General features: G+C 40.2%; 1 protein-coding gene across 5 annotated transcripts in view; it reads right to left on the minus strand.

Moving 5' to 3' along the window:
- Positions 1–3,513: 3,513 nt before the first annotated feature.
- Positions 3,514–21,120, minus strand: part of LOC124291270 (sodium/calcium exchanger 3-like) — a 115,639-nt gene continuing 98,032 nt past the window's right edge. For all 5 annotated transcript variants that reach the window (XM_046728244.1, XM_046728243.1, XM_046728242.1 and 2 more), the window contains 6 exons: positions 17,181–17,259; positions 13,128–13,250; positions 12,022–12,097; positions 8,943–9,096; positions 8,541–8,717; positions 3,514–7,449 (listed from right to left, as the gene is read on the minus strand). In XM_046728244.1, the coding sequence (XP_046584200.1) occupies positions 7,334–7,449; positions 8,541–8,717; positions 8,943–9,096; positions 12,022–12,097; positions 13,128–13,250; positions 17,181–17,259 (725 nt within the window). In that variant the 3' untranslated portion in view covers positions 3,514–7,333. The remainder of the gene's footprint in view (positions 7,450–8,540; positions 8,718–8,942; positions 9,097–12,021; positions 12,098–13,127; positions 13,251–17,180; positions 17,260–21,120) is intronic.

A 21,120-nucleotide genomic window follows, 5' to 3' on the forward strand; every position in this document is an offset into this window, starting at 1 on the left:
TCACTCAATGATAAAGAATTTAGCTAGATGATTGACACGGGTTGGTCTGCCGACCAGATGACGTCACATGTCAGGGATGGTCTTGTGTACACTTTATGTTACAATGGTGAAAGGGTGATGGTGTTCACAAGGCAGGATATCATACGTGTTTTACGGAAATGCATTCGTTAATTTGTCGTTAAAGATTTGTGTAATAATGTATCACTTGGTATCATGATGTGGAAGCCATCCATCTAAAGAATTCCCCATCACCATGCAAGAGTTTAAATGTAACTCGTAATACATAGTACCAGTGCAGATAGCACTTGTCAACAGTTCCATCATTGTCTGGTTTTATAGTGCTAGCCCACTGAGATACCATGCCGCAGTGAAGCATGAATACCCCACTCAGACACATTATACTGACTCCGAGCCGACCAGTCCTTGTTGTACCCATTAATGGCGAGCGCCAGGCAGGGACCAACAAGTACCATATTTTAACGTCTTTTGGTTTGACGCGGTCGGGGATCGAACCCGCGACCTTCCGCTCTCCGGGCTGACACTCTAACCACTACACCACGGAGGCGGTCTGCACGATAACAGACACACCAAGGGAATACATGCCAGCGAACAGACACATGACACCAAGGGAAATACATGCTTGAGTACAGACACATGGTACTGAGGGAAATACATGCTTGACAACAGACACACCAAGGGAGATACATACCAGCTAATAGACAAATGACACCGGGGGACTGGGGGGAAATACACGTTTGGTATCAGACACACCACTCAGGGAACTAAATGCATAGGTACAAACATACCACAGTGATGGAAATACATGCTTGATAGCAGACACGTGGCACTGGGGGAAATACATACCTGACACGTGACACCGAAGGAAATGCATGTTTGATAACAGACACACCAAGGGAGATACATACCAGCTAACAGACACATGACACCCAGTGAAATACATGCCAGCGAACAGACACATGATACCGAGGGAAATACATGTTTGACAACAGATACATGGCACTGAGGAAAACCCATGCTTGATAAGAGAGACATGACACTGAGGGAAATACATGCTTCATAACAGACACACCACACCATGGGAAATACATGCCAGCTAACAGACACATGACACCGAGGGAAATACATGATTGACAACAGACACATGGCACTGATGAAAATCCATGCTTGATAACGGACACATGGCACCAAGGGAAATACATACTTGATAACAGACACATGGCACTGATGAAAATCCATGCTTGATAACGGACACATGGCACCAAGGGAAATACATACTTGATAACAGACACAACACACCAAGGGACAAACATGCCAGCTAACAGACACATGGCACCAAGGGAAATACATGCTTGATAACTGACACATGGCACCATGGAAAATGCATGCATGATAACAGACACATGGCACCGATGGAAATACATGCTTGATAACAGACACACCAAGGAAAATACATGCCAGCGAACAAGACACACCACACAGAGGGAACCAAATGCACAGTAACAAACATACCACAGTGAGGGAATTACATGCTTGATAACACGTGGCACCAAGGGAAATACACGCCTCAGAGCGGACACATGACACCGAGGGAAATACCTGCTTGATAATAGACACATGTCATCAAGGGAAATACATGCTTGAAAACAGGCACATGGCACCAAGGGAAATACATGCCAGGCATCAGACACACTACACCGAGGGAACTAAATGCATACAGACTGTAGGAACAAACATACCACACCAACGGAAATACATGCTTGGTAACAGACACACCACACCGAGGGAACTAAATACCTGGGAACAGACACATGACTGTGGGGGAAATACATGCTTGATGTACAATGAGAGAAGAAAATACTGATGAACTGATGCACAACACCAAGAGAAGTGAACCCCTGAGGGAACTGATGCACAACACTGAGAAGTTAAAGCCAAATGAACTGATGCACAACACTGAGGCAACTGATGCACAACACTGAGGCAACTGATGCACAACACTGAGAAGTTAAAGCCAAATGAACTGATGCACAACACTGAGGCAACTGATGCACAACACAGGGAGAGGTGAACGTTGAGGGAACTGATGCACAACACAGGGAGAGGTGAACTTTGAGGGAACTGATGCACAACACAGAGAGAAGTAAGCGCTGAGGAAACTGAACCAAGTTGATATTGGATGTTTGATTTATACAAGCCTGGCCGGCAATGAAGAGTGGAAGTCCGACTCTCTATACAAGTACCATCAGGAGGAGGCTGTGGGCTGCTGGGCAGGAACGCTGACAGATAAGACGTCCCTTCCCCACTGATAGTCGTTTGTACGACTGCAAGTTGGATCTCATTACAGAACATGGGACACTCAAGTCGTCCCGATATTCACAGATGACAATGTTACACCCCTTCTTCTCTAGCAATCACCCATTTGCAGAATGCCATCGAAACATTAATTATGGACCTCTTCGAACATCTTTAGGACTATCTATCTTGGATTCTAAGTTCGACCTAAAGATGTTTTTGTTCAAAATCTGCAGGAATTGACGCAGACACTCCATGAGGATTGGGTGAGGATTCTGATGCTGAATATTCATAGTTTTTTTGGCAGTATGAGGAGACTGGCAGACATTATAGGAGCAAGGGGTGACTACACCAGGTACTGATGTGGCCAGTCAGTCATGGTTCATACAATCACGACAATCAGACTGGCGGCATTGTTACCAAATGTCAGCTTCAGCTTTGTTCTTGTTTTGATGGCGTAAAATATGTTACAGGTCCCATTTATATGCAGATTTGTTTTCAAAGCATATAATAAAATAGTGGATGATGCTTGATTAATGCTCGTGTGTATATGCAGGTGTCCAGTACAGATGTGAGTACAAAGTGAGTGAGTGAGTGAGTTTAGTTTTACGCCGCACTCAGCAATATTCCAGCTATATGGCGGCGTCTGTAAATAATAGAGTCTGGACCAGACAATCCAGTGATCAACAGCATGAACATCGATCTGTGCAATTGGGAACCGATGACATGTGTCAACCAAGTCAGTGAGCCTGACCACCCGATCCCGTTAGTCGCCTCTTAAGACAAGCATAGTCGCCGCATCTTCATGGGTTGAGTGTGAAAAGTGTGAAAGTTGCCATGATAAGTAGCAACTGCAGTGTAAGAGGGCATAACACTTGCCTTGGTATCCATAAAATCGGGGTCTTTCAAGCAGCATTGTAATAAGTTCCATTACTTCTCATCAGACATTACTTGTGCTGAGTCCTCTACACACAATACCCTGAAATACATTTTCCGGAACAAATATACTTTAGAACCTTTGTCTGATGAAGTAAAGCTTTATCAAATCTAGAACACGACCTAAACATCATGCTTCCATATAATGTTTTGAAACTCTTGATATGATATTACAGAGATGTCCCAGGATTACTCTTGATCCAGCTTCAAACATTATAACAATGTCATTTCAGGCTTTACTAAAATATTTCAACAACACAATGGTTGATAAAACTTCAAACTTTATTTCCCATTTGAGAATGTGTGGCACAACTGTAATTAACATGAGAACAGAGATTCTGCCATAAAGGCAGATAAACTGCAAGTCCTTTCAAGTCCATGACTGGTTGGTCATTCACTTAGCCAGTCTACCATCACTGCAATTATTTGATTAGCTTTCTTCAGATGTTATGGTTTTTGGAAAGACATCATGTTTAACACTGATATCAAATTATTTTTCCACCTGCTGAATGTCCCACGGTTGAAATGAAGATGTACGTTGGGATGACTGGACAAATGTAGGAGATGGTGTGATGGCTGGTGCCGTTCTTGTTTGACCAAACATTCATGGATAATTTTGCTCAACCTTTTGAGTAACATCACGTACAAATTTCATCTCTGGGTTGTCAAGTTTTGAGATAGAGAAAAACAGACCCCATGAAGGAGCTGCAAAAGTAAACTGAAATCATCAGGTAGCTCATCTGGATAAAGTATAAATGTCTGAATCAGAACAAAAATATTCTTTTACAGCTTCTATTGTGGTCATGTTATATTGCTTTACTTTTACATGTATCAGAAACTGGGAAACTTCAATGGTCTGGTATTGTTAAAGACATACAGCCATGATCAAAGTCAACGAAAAAAATATCTTGATTAATGGAATCCAGATGAGCAGAGTCAGAGTGCATCTGCAATTTTACATTCATTAAATAGTTATTCAAAGGTTGAGCAATCTCTTGAAAATAGTAAAAACAGTGTATCTTTTAAGGAAACAAACAGTCTTCACATCTTATTGCTCAGTGAAAGGCAAGTTGTCTTCTCTACTTGTCAGACCAACTTCGAGCTAGGAATGATAGAAGACCATCTAACAGTAAGAAAATAGCACACATTTTGTACAGATGCTAATCTGTCAATGAAAATGATAACATTCAACAATATGTACACTGGATGGCACATGGTGTCAGTCTGGCCAACTGTCTCCAGATTAACACTGTAGAGAGGAGGACGAGGAGGATCTTCTCCTTCAGGTGAGGTGCACACAATGCAAAAAAATCAATCCAACATGTAGTAAGTCCTCTATTACAGACATTTCATATGAACCAAGTATTTATTTATTTATGTTTTCATTTTTTTTTAATCGACTGGCAACCTAAAATATTTGCTGAGTATGTTAAAAAAAACGGAACAGGATGAGAAAAAGCATGTATCTTTAAAGGGAGAAACATATCTAGTCTCTTTAAGGCCAACTTGTCTATTAACTGGATCCCATTATTGCTTTGCTAGTTTCTGCATGAGAAACAGAACAGTGTGTATTCCCTTTTGGTCTGGTGCCTTTTGCAAAACACTGTTTGATGTTGTCTTCCATCTACATGTCTTTCTGACCCAAGTAACACACAAGGACTGGCCTAAGTCTGTAACTAAGTCATCAATGCATAAAGAGCTCTATGTGAAAAAAAGGAATAAAAAACATACTAAAAGGCACTGAACTTTTACTTTGATGGCATTTCCAAGGATAATTGCCTTAACAAGATCAAAACAAATATTACCTAACTATGAGACTGAATTAGGTCAAAAGGTGTTCAACTATTCACCAACAATAAGGAATATCAAAACATGTTGTGCAGACTTAATGAGTTCAGTATTCACACCCATCAAAGTATACACAACACAATCCTACTATGCAGCAACAACTGAATACTCACATACTCTTGTGAGCAGTAACAAATATGATAATGACATGCTGTACAAAACAAAAAAGAATAAACTGAGCTATCTATGCAAACTTGAGTATTTCAAACAGAATAAATACATTGCAGTGATTCACAAGCATGCAAATACTGGCTAACATTAACACAGAGAAATCAAATCAAATCTTACTAAAATAATAAAATGAAGCACTAATGCTCAAAATGTACTTTCCTCATATCTTGTAGCTACAGACGCTTGCTGACAGTACAGGAACTTATCTACTGCAGATGATTATATTAGTTGTTACATCCATCTTACAATTTCTGGCCTTTTGTCTACATCAGACTTCAGTCAAAACAGAAACATAGGAATTCCCAATTTTTAGAATGTTCAAGCATGACTTCTATGACACTGAAAGATACTTAAATGCTTACTTTCACTTTGTTCCACTGAATGCAGTGTTAAAAACCCTCTGAAGAAAAGGAAGTAATAGCTTTACAAACAATCCAAATTTTTACCCAAATTCACGGCCACACACGTAGTTTGAAATCATAGATAAAACTGCGGTAGATAACAGCTATACATGCTCTACTACTGAGAAATGAAATCAGTAGCTGTAGGTACACAAACCTGAACACAACCTTGGAAATAATAGGTGTATACAATCAACAGGCAATGTAGTTATCACAGATAGGTAATGCTTGGACTGAGGCAACGGTCTGCTGGACCATGCCAGACACCTTGTCTGTACCTGGGGCATGGGGATGAGTGGCAACCTGGGAGACGATTTCAGGGATGATTGCCAAGTATGGGGACAGGATGGATTACATAAAAAAACAACAGGGTTTGTCATGACATTATGAGTCCAAAAATCATATTGGATGCTGTGTTGATTGGTATGAAACGTTCATTCCTCCAAAATACAAGTTGATGGGGAAATGAGGTATGAATACAAGCATAAATAAAAACATCTGCTTGCTCACATCTTCCAAGCTACTCAATTTTACTTGAGAAAAAAACATGTACTCTGTTTACACTGTAAAACTGGTAGTGCTTATCACTGAAAAAACAACAAACCCCAACTTGTATAGGTTCTTGATTTGTTTAGAGTTTCACTAAAAAATACCAGACACTTCAAATGTTAATGTTTACAAATACAGCATGCCACATTTATGAGATCATGGAAACAATGATAAATGAATTAACAATTCTATATTCATAATTCATACGTAGTATGTCTTTGGCAAAATAGGAATAGAAAATAAATATTTATACATATATGTACACATAAGTCAGCAAGTTTAACTTAGTTCTGTTGTATATATCCAATATTAATGCCTGCATACCTAGTATGAATGTACAGTCAATTAATGAATACTTTCAACATGATCATGATGACAGGAGAGGGCAATGCCTATATACATGACAAAATACTCTCTGGTCCATTTATACCAAGCTGGTGTCATCTTTATATCGGTAGGTTTAAATCACTAAATTTTATCATCTCATTGAAACAAGTAACACCGTTCAAAACAAAGTACAACTGACAATAACTACAACAAATGTCAACAGTAATCAAATACTGTAAAATGGCAAGACCGATGAATAGTTACCAACCTGTAGCAAGACTGACTGGCACACCCTTGTGTTGGTGTATCTACAGTACACCTATCTATGGATTACATACCCACATTGTTTACACACAGGGATGGTGACTATTTTGTAGTATCTTCAGCATGACATGCCTTCACCTCAAATCTGTCCTAGCCAATATCAAGAACAACGGATAGCTTCTGATAAAAATACAATCCTCCTGGGTGTGTCTGTTGCCATGCAAGGTAAGAATAAATTAGCTTATCACACATACTCCACTCACAGCTCTGCCAATTACATCAGCCATCAGAGAGGAATATGTCAGTTATGGAATGTCTATCCTCCTCTACATGTAAGACACACTTCAATGCTAAGGTTCTATGGTTGATGCTAATCCGTTCAGTGGCAATGCACTCAAAACATCTTGGACAACAGCAATCTTCTACAACGTATTCCATTTGTTACAGATGGAGTGTGTATCTTGTGTGCTAGGCAGCCCCAGCATGTAGTTCTTCATCCAACAGCCTAGAACTTAAGATCGATTTTACCATATGCCTGCAGGCTGGACAGTATAATGTAAAGGATCCAGAGGGCAAACAGAAAAGTACTTGTCATCCACTTCACAGTAGAATTGCGGCCACCCAATTCTCCACCGAACAACTGTAAATGTATAACGGCAAAAAAACATTTGGAAAACTTCACAATGCGCTAAATCATACAGATGTTTGTTTGAAATAGGCTGACTAATATATACAAAATACTTGGCTCAACAAAGCAGTTATGTTAGTCATAGACAATTGTCATCTATCATCACCCACAACAGCTGCTTATCTTCACAGTGGTAACTGTTTGGTTATTGCTTACTAACATAATATAGGATGTTTTCACAGAAACAGACATGGTCTTCCCGAGTTGCACTGTGGGGCTTCTGATAACTGGCAAGATAACTAAAAAAAGGATGGAACTGTTCCATCATTTGACTTGTTTGTGTGGGGAAATCCTCAATTGATGGCGTTATCAATTCTCATTTGATCAAAAGTTGTTTGATCAGGGTTACAAAATTAATGTCCCCAATAAAGCTTTCAAAAATTGATATGGTAAACATGAAGAGAACATTTCAAAATTCTATGATTCAGAGTGAAAAATGTCTAATGCAATTCACTATTTTGACTTGCATTATTTGTCCATATGATTTTTGAGGTGAACAATTGTCTTGCGTGAGAATGTGGTGGAAGCAAAAGGTGAGGCTGGTTACATTGACTTATCACAAACATTTGGCATTATATCTCTTTGATGGCTAATTAAACAAATGCTTTACACTGGAAACCATATTGTACAATATGCTCTTATTTGGGGGGGCAGTGGGGTAGCCTAGTGGGTAAAGCGTTGGCTCGTCATGCCAAAGACCCGGGTTCGATTCCCCACTTGGGTACAATGTGTGAAGCCCATTTCTGGTGTCCCCCGCCGTGATGTTGCTGGAATATTGCTAAAAGCGGCGTAAAACCAAACTCACTCACTCACTCACTCTTATTTGGGTAGAGACTGCTTTTGATTGTTGCCTTAGTTTGTGTTGTTTAACGCTGCACTCAGCAATATTCCAATATTAATTGTAGTAGTGTGGCTACATTTAACATGTCAATACTTGCATGATAGCACAGCAGATATTACACATGCAATCTCTACTTGTCCATGATAACTAGGGCTACTGATGATAACTGAAAGAGTCTTTACATTGACACTAAGCAACTTACCTTTCTCCGGGAGTAGAAGCAGTAGTATACAAAGTGTGCCACATACGCCAAAGATAATGACACTCTGAGTAAGGTTGGTGCTCTTCACATGATATGATTTCTTATGGTACAGTGCATACATAGTGCTGAGTACCCATGGCAGCCCAAGACCCAAGAACACGTTGACACTGTTACTGCCTGAACACATAATATAACAAGTTCATTAAGTCCAAATCACAGTTCATATCTAGAAACATACATAAAACATTGAATCAATCCATTAACTGGTAGAACATTCAGTTCAATTACATCTCTTTATGATATATATAACAGATAATGTATTACAAGTGCATGACTGTACATGCACAACATTCAGATTAGCAACAGACAGAGGAGTAATGTTGACTATTTTTGGTTGCATACCCGTAACATTGCCTATGGCGGCATCTGCATGCTCATCTTGCTTAGCTGCTGTTCGACTGGCAAATGTGTCTGGCACACTGGTCCCAAGTGCTATAATTGTGATGCCAGTCACACTTGTCTCTAACCCAACAACACATCCCAGCAGATGGCCCAGCTGAAAACAAGTTACCAATTTTAGGGTGGAAAAAAGACAAGTGGACAAGAGCTCTAGGCCAAATGTAATTATTTTAAATGACATGGTGAATATGCAACCATTTTCAGACCTAAAACATGTAATGTTGTTAAACAGACTTAGTACAGAAAGTCACAAATGAGTGAACCCATGGAATAACACAATATCTTGTGTGACCTCTGATCAGCCCTGGCACAAGCATGGATACACTGGGGCAGAGAGTCACAGAGATTGGGATGTTCCTCAACTCTTGCTGCAAGGCCAAGGTCGAATCTGCAACATTGGCTGGTGGTGGCTGATGTCTGTAAACCCATCTCCCAGTTCACCCCACCAATGTTCAATGGGGTTTTAAATCTGGTGATTAGGCTAACCTGTTCATCACAGTGACACCAGACTGTTGCGTGAATACATATGTCACTCTTGCTGCATTATCATGCTGGAAGATCAACTTACTTTAGGGTCGTTGGTGATATCACAACAATGAAATGGCTTTAGACTTTAGAATTTCATCCACATTGCACTGTGCTGTGAGATTACCATTGGATTACATGAAGGTCACTCCTGAAATGAGTGTTTATTGCTCTCCAAACCACGACCCTGCCACTGCCAAATCTTGCTGTCTGACACTTGTATTGGTGTAATGTTCCTGGTGTGGTCAGTTCTCACATTCCCTAACGATTCACAATTGAAATGCAATCCAGAAAACACAATTCTACAGAAGAAAAGCCTTGGTTGTCATCCATACTATTGGGCAAAGTGACAGCAGGCTTGACGTTGTCTAGGTTGCAACACTGGATCCAGAAAGGACATCGGTAGCGTATTCCAGCTTGTATCAGCTGCTGAATGACTGTAATGGTGTGAATATGTCTCCCATATCTACTAACTAGTTGCTGCTGTTGGTGATGACAATCTGAACAAATCTCAGAAGTGTGCCAGTCAAATCTGTCCGTCTTTTGGAACTGGAAGTTGTCCAGGTCGAAGTCTATCCAATGATGCTTTCTGTTTGCTGATTGCAACTAAAGTGATGGCTTATGGTTGACATGGAAGCATTTGGCAACAGCTGTCTGCGAAGTTCCTGCCTCGAGAAGCCTAAGACCATGCTCTCTTTCTTGTGCATTCAGCTGTAGCATCATTTCCAAACACAGCTGTCCTCTTGATGCACATGCTTTTTATGTAGCTGACTCCTGGGATCGAACATGCATTTACAATTTGTGGAACAGTTTGATCTGACAATTTTAATGAGGGAAAATGTGATTTCATGTTTTTGTCCACTTCCAGAACTATAGCTTAAACAAAAGACAACTGACCCTTCACATGTCTTTGTGATGTATTTCAACCGTTCACTAGGTATTAATATTTGTCACCATATAGGGTACTTTGGATGCAGGCTTTACACTGGAGTTCTAGCAACTGCAATACTCTATCACTGACAGGATCACAGACTTTGTTGGTATTGTTGCAGGCAATATAAATTCTCATTCTTTGGATACTGTAATAGCATCATTAAACTGTTTCATTGTGTCAATGTACCAGACAAATCAACACTTTGGTTTGGCCAAAACCTGGATCTGACTTACGTCCACTGTGACATAGTTGGCATTGATATTTTGTCATCTTCAAGCATGGCCAATAATGCCTAACTACCTTTAGCTTGATAACAATTTAAGAATCTACAATTTAAGAATCGAAATGTCGCTCTATGCAATAAAAGTTGTCATCCATAAAGTTGTATGCTTCATTCTTAAAAACTTACTTATTGAACCTAACTTTCATCTCAAATATTATCTCTTTTGCCAAATTGTTACATCTGAAAATAACACTAACAGAGATACGCTTTTTATTATTTTTCCTTTATTGTCAATTATGGTTATTTTGCTTGTCCCTCACTCTGTGAGGAGATACAGTCTCTCAATTCAGTGTTTTCGAAATTGGCATTAGATACGAGACATCAGGAAGTCTCGACCCAAGTGCCAGAAGACTAATTATTGTAAAATGACTGATGTGCCAAAGCCAAATGGCATTAGGATTGTGCTCACAGTTCTTTTCCTGCACCATGGATGGTGGTTCTGCACTGAATTTTTCATGCTAAGGTGTTACTCAAAGGTTGTGATAATATTTAAGTTTTGTCACTGATTGGAAGTGGAGTGAAATGACACATGATAGAATACATACAGTCTGTTAGAAGACATGTCACAGGATGTGATTCTGTCTTTGCAACTGTCAGTGAAGAACTTCTGCAGAGTTTTGGCATCAAATCTAAACTTGTTGAAAATTTGTGTGTTAATCTCCAATCCTGCCTTATACCAATGTCTTTCAGATGAATATATTTTGATTTGGCACTCAGGACTTCGGTAGAGGTTGTAGGCATTATTCACTGTAACCCTAATACCAGATGGGACATGCTTGCCCAACAGATCAGAGAGTGTTGAAATGGAATAATTTGGTTAGCGTCATCAACAGACTGAGGATCAACTTAAGGTCATGAAGTCTTCCATAACTTGTAAAAAATTCAAGCTGGATATTGCCTTGGTCTCTTCATATTCATAAGAAAATATATTTCCATGCCTACAGAAACTGACAATGATATAATCATGTTTACAAAAGCATGAAGGCTGGCCAAGAACTAATCTTGCGCCAAACCTCTAAAAACCAGGGTACCAACACTGGAGAATGCATACCAAGTTACGTGATAGAAGCCCAATACCTTTTGAGAAACCATACATGAACTCTCTAGTGTTTTTTCTATATTGTGACATTGACCTTTGAAATGTGCCAAAAGCATTCCTCAAGGTCAAATAAGGAAGATATCCATGGAAACAGTTGAAGCTTTCTGATGCAAGAGTAGCAATGTCCCTGTCATGTGACTGTAGTACCAGAACTGGTTTATGTCATGAGGTTGTCACTCACCTGTTCCACCACAGCTGTCATACCAGCAATGAAAACCAGGGAAATCACAAATGCAGGCCAAGCTCCAAGATAAGACCTACAACACATTGATATATTGAAGGTGAAATCAGAGTTTACCTGGACAAGTAGTCAACAGCTTATAAAGTCATTGGAGACAAAAGTTACTGTCAGCATTCATATTCAATAGGGCTGGCTAAAAAAGATTTTAAATCAGAAATATCATTGATGGAAAAAATTTCATGATGATCAATAGGAAAATTGTGCAATCAATAATATTGTACATAAGCTACTGTGACAAAGTTTTAATTTACTCAGACAATACATAGTTAAATCTTTTGATCTTCTGAATTAGGTTCAGGACAGTGTTTTGTTAACAATAATAGCATGCATATGTCACCACTCACTAGTGATGGGACATATGTTGATTTCTTTCAGGTGTTTTTCTTTTCATTTTTGCTCAAAGTTACTTCCTTGCTATTTATCAATGGATAATCAGTCAACGATTATCAAACACTACGATCTATACCGATAGCCAGCTCTCATATTTAATATTGTCTGGAAAACAAAAATAGAGAAAATAGAAAAGTAAAAAACTCTACAGGAAATCGCATTAAAGTGAAATGAACTTCCCAACTTTTGCATTTCAGACTAGAAGTAGCTTAGAGAGCTACTTATTCATGATCAAAACAAGTTATATATAACAAAAACACATGATGAGTCCCTTTACTAACATTCAACAAGTACATTATACACTGTACAAAAGTTACTACATTAACAACTTCCTCATACTAGTAAAACATACCTAAGGCATAGCTGAAGAAAACAGCCAATTGTAGAAGTGATGACACAAGTCAAATACATTCATGAGTAACATCAACATTTATAAACCAGTGAGAAAGAGAAAAAGTCTGGCCTTACTGCTTTCAGTAATTGTTTTCAAATCATGTAATCATGATGTACATAACAGTACTAGATTGACCTGCTGCTTGGTACATTTTAATCATCACTGATCAGAGTAGAAGTGGCATCTCATTAAAAGCTGGACAGGTAAAGGAATCATATAGACCTTCATGCCAGGTGATCCAGCAAAAAGATGATTCACTTACGTTGGTGGAATTAGTGCACAGAAGATCTTCCAAAAGAATGTGAAGAAATGCATGAAGTAATCAAACCATTTGGGAGGTACATCATTGCCATCATCATCTGTACTTCCTCCCACAGTCATGGCACTGAAATAAACAAAATACAAACATGCTACAATTCCAGCTGACAGGCTGACATTTTCTACTTCTAATAAATACTTCAAATCAAACACACAAAGAAGGGCGCTGCAAAACCAGCCAAAAATACTGCATGCTTCGCAATGAATGTGGTGTATATGGTGACAGACACTCAACAAGGCCTACCTTGTATACTGTTTCAGTAACAGGACTTTCAGTAACAATTCCATACAAATCTTAGTCAAGAGATAATAGCTCCAATCTGTTGTATGCCTACAAAGGTAAATCTCAAAGCTTGTTGCCTGACACAGAAAACGTTTCAGAATCTAATTTGTTCAAACAAATTTTCTCAACATTAAATATGTTGACTTAAATTCTTTTGGTTGGCAATGCTCCAGCTTAGTTATCCCTGCCCAATAGGAGTCTCCACCTCCAGCAGTGATCCAACTTAGTTATCCCTGCCCAATAGGAGTCTCCACCTCCAGCAGTGATCCAACTTAGTTATCCCTGCCCAATAGGAGTCTCCACCTCCAGCAGTGATCCAGCTTAGTTATCCCTGCCCAATAGGAGTCTCCACCTCCAGCAGTGATCCCTGCCCAATAGGAGTCTCCACCTCCAGCAGTGATCCAGTTTAGTTATCTCTGCCCAATAGGAGTCTCCACCTCCAGCAGTGATCCAACTTAGTTATCCCTGCCCAATAGGAGTCTCTACCTCCAGCAGTGATCCAACTTAGTTATCCCTGAACAGTAGATGTCTTCACCTCCAGCAGTGATCCAACTTAGTTATCCCTGCCCAATAGGAGTCTCCACCTCCAGCAGTGATCTAACAAATCCCTGCACAGTAGATGTCTTCACCTCCAGCAGTGATCCAACTTAGTTATCCCTGCCCAATAGCAGTCCCCACCTACAGCAGTGATCCAACTTAGTTATCCCTGCCCAAGAGGAGTCTCCACCTCCAGCAGTGATCCAACTTTGTTATCCCTGCCCAATAGGAGTCTCCACCTCCAGCAGTGATCCAACTTAGTTATCCCTGCCCAATAGGAGTCTCCACCTCCAGCAGTGATCCAACTTAGTTATCCCTGCCCAATAGGAGTCTCCACCTCCAGCAGTGATCCAACTTAGTTATCCCTGCCCAATAGGAGTCTCCACCTCCAGCAGTGATCCAACTTAGTTATCCCTGCCCAATAGGAGTCTCCACCTCCAGCAGTGATCCAACTTAGTTATCCCTGCCCAATAGGAGCCTCTTCCTCCAGCAGTGATCAAACTTTGTTATCCCTGCCCAGTAGATGTCTTCACCCTGGTCATACAGTCCTTCAGCTTTGTAATCTCTACCAAATAGAAGTCCTAACACTGGTCCAGCAGTCCTCCAGCTTTGTAATCTCTACACAATAGAAGTCCTAACCCTGGTCCAGCAGTCCTCCAGCTTTGTAATCTCTACACAATAGAAGTCCTAACCCTGGGCCAGCAGTCCTCCAGCTTTGTAATCTCTACACAATAGAAGTCCTAACCCTGGGCCAGCAGTCCTCCAGCTTTGTAATCTCTACACAATAGAAGTCCTAACCCTGGGCCAGCAGTCCTCCAGCTTTGTAATCTCTACACAATAGAAGTCCTAACCCTGGGCCAGCAGTCCTCCAGCTTTGTAATCTCTAGAAGTCACCCTGGGCCATACAGTCCTCCAGCTTTGTAAGCCTACACACTAGAAGTCTTCACTTTCATCCAACAGTCCTCCAGCTTTGTAATCTCTACAAAATAGAAGTCTTCACCTTGGTCCAGCAGTCCTCCAGGTTTGTAATCTCTACAGAATAGAAGTCCTAACCCTGGTCCAGCAGTCCTCCAGCTTTGTAATCTCTACACAATAGAAGTCCTAACCCTGGTCCAGCAGTCCTCCAGCTTTGTAATCTCTACACAATAGAAGTCCTAACCCTGGTCCAGCAGTCCTCCAGCTTTGTAATCTCTACACAATAGAAGTCCTAACCCTGGGCCAGCAGTCCTCCAGCTTTGTAATCTCTACACAATAGAAGTCCTAACCCTGGGCCAGCAGTCCTCCAGCTTTGTAATCTCTACACAATAGAAGTCCTCCTCCCTGGTACCAGCAGTCCTCCAGCTTTGTAATCTCTACACAATAGAAGTCCTAACCCTGGGCCAGCAGTCCTCCAGCTTTGTAATCTCTACACAATAGAAGTCCTAACCCTGGGCCAGCAGTCCTCCAGCTTTGTAATCTCTACACAATAGAAGTCCTAACCCTGGGCCAGCAGTCCTCCAGCTTTGTAATCTCTACACAATAGAAGTCTTCACCCTGGGCCAGCAGTCCTCCAGCTTTGTAATCTCTACACAATAGAAGTCCTAACCCTGGTCCAGCAGTCCTCCAGCTTTGTAATCTCTACACAATAGAAGTCCTAACCCTGGGCCAGCAGTCCTCCAGCTTTGTAATCTCTACACAATAGAAGTCCTAACCCTGGGCCAGCAGTCCTCAGCTTTGTAATCTCTACACAATAGAAGTCCTAACCCTGGGCCAGCAGTCCTCCAGCTTTGTAATCTCTACACAATAGAAGTCCTAACCCTGGGCCAGCAGTCCTCCAGCTTTGTAATCTCTACACAATCCTCCAAGTAATCTCTACCTAACCCCCTGGGCCAGCAGTCCTCCAGCTTTGTAATCTCTACACAATACAAGTCTTCACCCTCGTCATACAGTCCTCCAGCTTTGTAAGCTCTACACACTAGAAGTCTTCACTTTCATCCAACAGTCCTCCAGCTTTGTAATCTCTACACAATAGAAGTCCTAACCCTGGGCCAGCAGTCCTCCAGCTTTGTAATCTCTACACAATAGAAGTCCTAACCCTGGGCCAGCAGTCCTCCAGCTTTGTAATCTCTACACAATAGAAGTCCTAACCCTGGGCCAGCAGTCCTCCAGCTTTGTAATCTCTACACAATACAAGTCCTAACCCTGGGCCAGCAGTCCTCCAGCTTTGTAATCTCTACACAATACAAGTCTTCACCCTCGTCATACAGTCCTCCAGCTTTGTAAGCTCTACACACTAGAAGTCTTCACTTTCATCCAACAGTCCTGCAGCTTTGTAATCTCTACAGAATAGAACTCCTAACCCTGGGCCAGCAGTCCTCCAGCTTTGTAATCTCCACTCAATAGAAGTCTTCACCTTGGTCCAGCAGTCCTCCAGCTTTGTAATCTCAACACACTAGAAGTCTTCACTTTCATCCAACAGTCCTGCAGCTTTGTAATCTCTACCCAATAGAAGTTCTAAGTACTTGTAGCACACTTGTACATATAATTCCTTAATATATTGCAGATATGTATTAATCTTCGGTCAAGAAGCACCAGGGGCCTGTACTTTTTTAGATTGTTTTGTATTATTATGTTTGCTTGCCATAATTATTGGGGATCAGATCGATTGTGTTTACGTGCTGATTCAAGCAACTTCAGCAAATAGTGGCCATACCAGAAGTCTGCTTTTCACTTCTTTACTTCTTTTAATGAAATGTTCTTGTTATGCAGGTACATGACCATATGCTGTCTGTTCAATTTTGCAGTTTGTCTGAAATCTGTCAAGTTCTCATCTTGAAAGTTGAAGTTGGCATCTTGAAAACAGATTCAATTTGTGTGTAACTTGGTGTCATGTCTTTCAATACATGAAATTCTTCATACATGTGTTGAAAACCTCACACGGCACAAAGCAATATGTATGACGCCATGAACTTTGAATATACATTTATACACTGGCTAACTACCCTGGACTATCCAAGTCCAATGCCTGAATTGTTACTGATACCAGTCCTGTTTTACATCTTCTCAGTGACAGAAGTGCATAGTCAGGAATACACATCTAAAATATTATGATACATACAAAGGTGGAGCTGAGGGATAATCCAGTCTTTAATTTTCAGCTGTTATGCAAGGCAAAAAAATGTATGTTGCACATCTTACTTTCTAAACTGCCCTCCCCAGGTTTGTGGCTCCTCAAATTCATCTTCCATGACATCTGCTATCCTCTCCACCAGTTCATCTAGAATCACATTTAATATTGTCAAATACACACATCATACAGTACCTAAACTTATCAGAGACATTATCCACATAAAAAAATCAGTAAAAAATAGTTATTACTTAGCCAATTATTACTTAGAAAGAGTCTGATTATAAGGAAAACCCAACATGTATCAATCAAGAAAATATTTCCAGATATTTAGAAAGATATAATGACACATTGATACAGTATGACAACTGAGGCAATTATTTTTCATAGGTCATCTGAATAAGGACTGATATATGATGACTAAAATGTCATCTAAGAACCAACTGATAACTATGTCATAACAAAATGTCAGTGAGTGAGTATAACAGTAAAATATTTCTAAGAACAACCATCCACTCCGCCATGCACTAGATTCAAAGCAGGTCAGTAGAGACAAAATGGAGCAAAAGTAACATAGACTTCATACATGTGCCTGATATCCAATTATATGTCTTTAAGAGAATATTTTCAGGGAACATTAATAAATAAATACAGCAAATTGTAGTCTATACTGTAACTGAAAATGTGTTAGGCCAGATCAATTTGTTCTTGTTTTATGTGCTTACCATGATTCATATTAAAGTAAACAAAATAGATAATATGTGTTCCATTGAAACAATGTTTATTGTGACCTTTTCATGTCAAGAGTTTTACTTCAATTTTCATTGAATATATTGAGTGCCTTTAAACCCATGAATGTTTTGTGTCTCACAGAGCAATGACCAACTGAATTGAATAGTTCAACATGACCACTTGGCAAATGACAATATGTTTGTTCATAACAGGCCCTTCAGTATAGGCAAGTAATAGTTAGGTGATTTATAAATGTGTTTAAGTTGGCCCTATAATCATTATAGGTTTAACTTGATAAGAGAAATTTTGTGTGTCCATTCATATACAAGAGTAGTTATTGAGCTATCAAAACAATAACATGGAATTGGGATTCGTAACTTTGGACTTCTAAGTCAGGTACACACCAAAGTAAAAAATACCATTTTTTAAAATTCTTAATAGCAAAAGGCACCATTTGACAACTTGGTCTTTGTGTGCGCACAGTTTCATGAAAGAATACCTATTAGTTTTAGAAATATGGTCCGGACAAACACACAATGAACAGAGTCAAAGTCAAACTTGACACCATGGAAATAGGAAACAATTTCATTTTCTTGAAATTCCTAAGCTACAAAAATCACCACTTCAGCCCTTGGTTAATACATGCACCTGGTTTGGATGAAATGTGTCTCATGGTTTTTGAGTTGTGCCCTGCATTATATGCCGGGTGACAACGATTGACCCCAATAGTCAATCAACAACAGAGGACCAGTGATTAATGCAAGTAATATAGCCATGGGAGTTTTGCTGATTCACCCTGATTACATTACTTTGTCCACCACAAAAGCAGGTAACATCTTCAATCAACAATAATTTCATTTTGCAAGAGTATTACCTCCTGTGTTGACACAGAAATCGATGAACAAGAAAACGAAATTGAAATTGAAAATTTTCATCAACACAGACAAAACATTGTATATTTAGTAAATCCACTTTCACTCAGTTTACAGAATACGTTATCTCTCCACAAGGAACCAAGCAGTTACACACAAAAAAGCATTATTTCATTGATCTGTTATGGATAATATTACATTTTTCAGCATAGTTTGAGCAGTATTAAAAGACACATTTCTCTGAGCAATAATACTTTCTCCTCTAGAATACATAACAAACAGACCATTATTCAGTAGCTTGCATCAATTTTAGGCTGATTGTTGAGGGGTAAACAATAGTACCCAGGTATTGTTGCTCACCAGATATGTTCAAAATCAGCTGACTTATATTAACTATGTTCTTTATTCTTCCAACAAGTATTGTCAACATGGCCTGTTAACTATGTAACAACTCTTGGTCAAGGAGAATGCTATGATAGCAATGTAATGTTCATGTTATGTTTAATGAAACATTGACGGATAATTACATTTGGAAAAGCATTTTCTCATGTGTATTTCTTCTTCAACATCACAAATAATGGCCAAAGTTGAGTGCAGATGACTCTGAGATCTCAAACATCTTCATAAAGTTGCAGATCTCTGGACCTTGTGGATTTATGAGTAGCCTTAGTTAATTGATAATCATTCTTTGTTGTTTTGCTGACATGAGCAAATTCCAATCCCACTAACTTGCTACACAACATATTTTGAAAAAAAAGGACTAACAACTTTGAAAATTTTAACTATAAATTGTACATTAATAATACTTATCCTATCTCACGGAGTGTACTATCTCTCTCTTATTTGAGTGTTGAGTGGAAATGAACTGCAAACAAAATTTCTGGCCTCTCTTGAACCCTTCGCCCGAACACTCCTTACTGCTCCCACTCCTGAACAGCCTGGCAAAGCTCCTGAGAAGCATGCAGCTTGCTCTCTGGTTGATCATGTGGCTGTCATTTTCGTCTCGGAGCATTAGTCGTAATCTGTGAAGTGGGGATGGTCGGGCGAGAATCCATCACGAGACGGGATAAGTATTATAAATATACAATTTATAGTTAAAATTTTCAATTTTTATAACTTATCCTATCTCGCAGAGTGTACTTATCCCACGGTTGGATGGTGGGTTGCAGATTACTCTATGTCTATGTGATGGCTGACAGCCTTGGTGATGATGACGCACAAGGAGGCCAGTTATGAGTACAATCTCCTGACTGACTGCATAACTCTTGACTTGTGCTGGGTTACTTCCTCCAAACCTCTTGGCTTACACGGCACAAAGACTCCCAAGGAGTGGTGCACCCGAGTCAATGTGGTTTCAGCCGCAACGTTTGTCTTTTCTCCTACAAGACAAAGGGACAGAACTCGGCAAGTAGACCTCGCTTCGCTCTGATTTATCGGAAGAACCCAGTGAATTGAAGGCTTGGGACTAGAATCTGGCCAGCCCCTGCAACGAAACCATCCCTCACGATCACACATTTAGGTGAAAGGCAAAACGGCCCGGGAAGCTCACTTTTTAACATTCAGTTTCAGACAATATCGGAGTGATCCTCACTCATGATGATTGATGTGTCAGGGAACATGGAGCAGAACAAATTGAAATCCACTGAATAGTAGTATCCATACTTCCCATGTGATTGATGTAGCACACTACTGTGGAGTTGTCCAATAGTATGAGAAGGCTGGTTGACCGTAAGGTCTGAGCCCAGTGTGTGATGGCAAGGATGACTGCCTTGAACTCCAGTTCATTGATCTGGAGGGACTGATCGTTGGATGACCACAGCCCACTTGTAGATCTTGAAGAGTGAACGGCGTCAAGGAAACCCCTTGCAAACGTTCAACTTGTGGAGCCACCATCACAGGTGCTGATGAAGCACCAAGGATGAAAGAATCGGTAATCGGCGATCTGTAGGAACGGCCAAAGGAACCTCTGTATTTGTCGAAGTTGGAGTTGACCTCGAAGGGTGAGGGCTTTGGGCTGATGAGAGGAAACCAGCCACTCCTGCCACTGACGTAATGTCCTTGGCTGCATCAACGCAAGATGTACGAGATTTGGGATCTTGATCACCGTTCCTGAGTCACAAATATCCTACCCAGGCGAGTGTCGAACACTGCCCTAATGAATTGTAGCCGTTGGGTTGGGACAAGTTCCGATTTCTTGAGCTTGACGATCCAACCCAATTGGCAAAGTAGCATGGTGACGAACCCTAGATGTTGGAGGAGGATCTAACGATCCTTCTGGGATTGTATACAACAGTTGATGTATAACTAGGCGATGCAGGAACTGAGTGATGGGCTTTAAAATCTGCAAGCCCGGAATGAAATCTACAGGCCCACATTCTTAAAGTCAAACCAATAAAAATATAATAGA

The sequence above is a fragment of the Haliotis rubra genome, unplaced genomic scaffold (genome assembly GCF_003918875.1).
Source record: "Haliotis rubra isolate DU_JTF1 unplaced genomic scaffold, ASM391887v1 Scf489, whole genome shotgun sequence".
Taxonomy (NCBI): Eukaryota; Metazoa; Mollusca; class Gastropoda; order Lepetellida; family Haliotidae; genus Haliotis; species Haliotis rubra.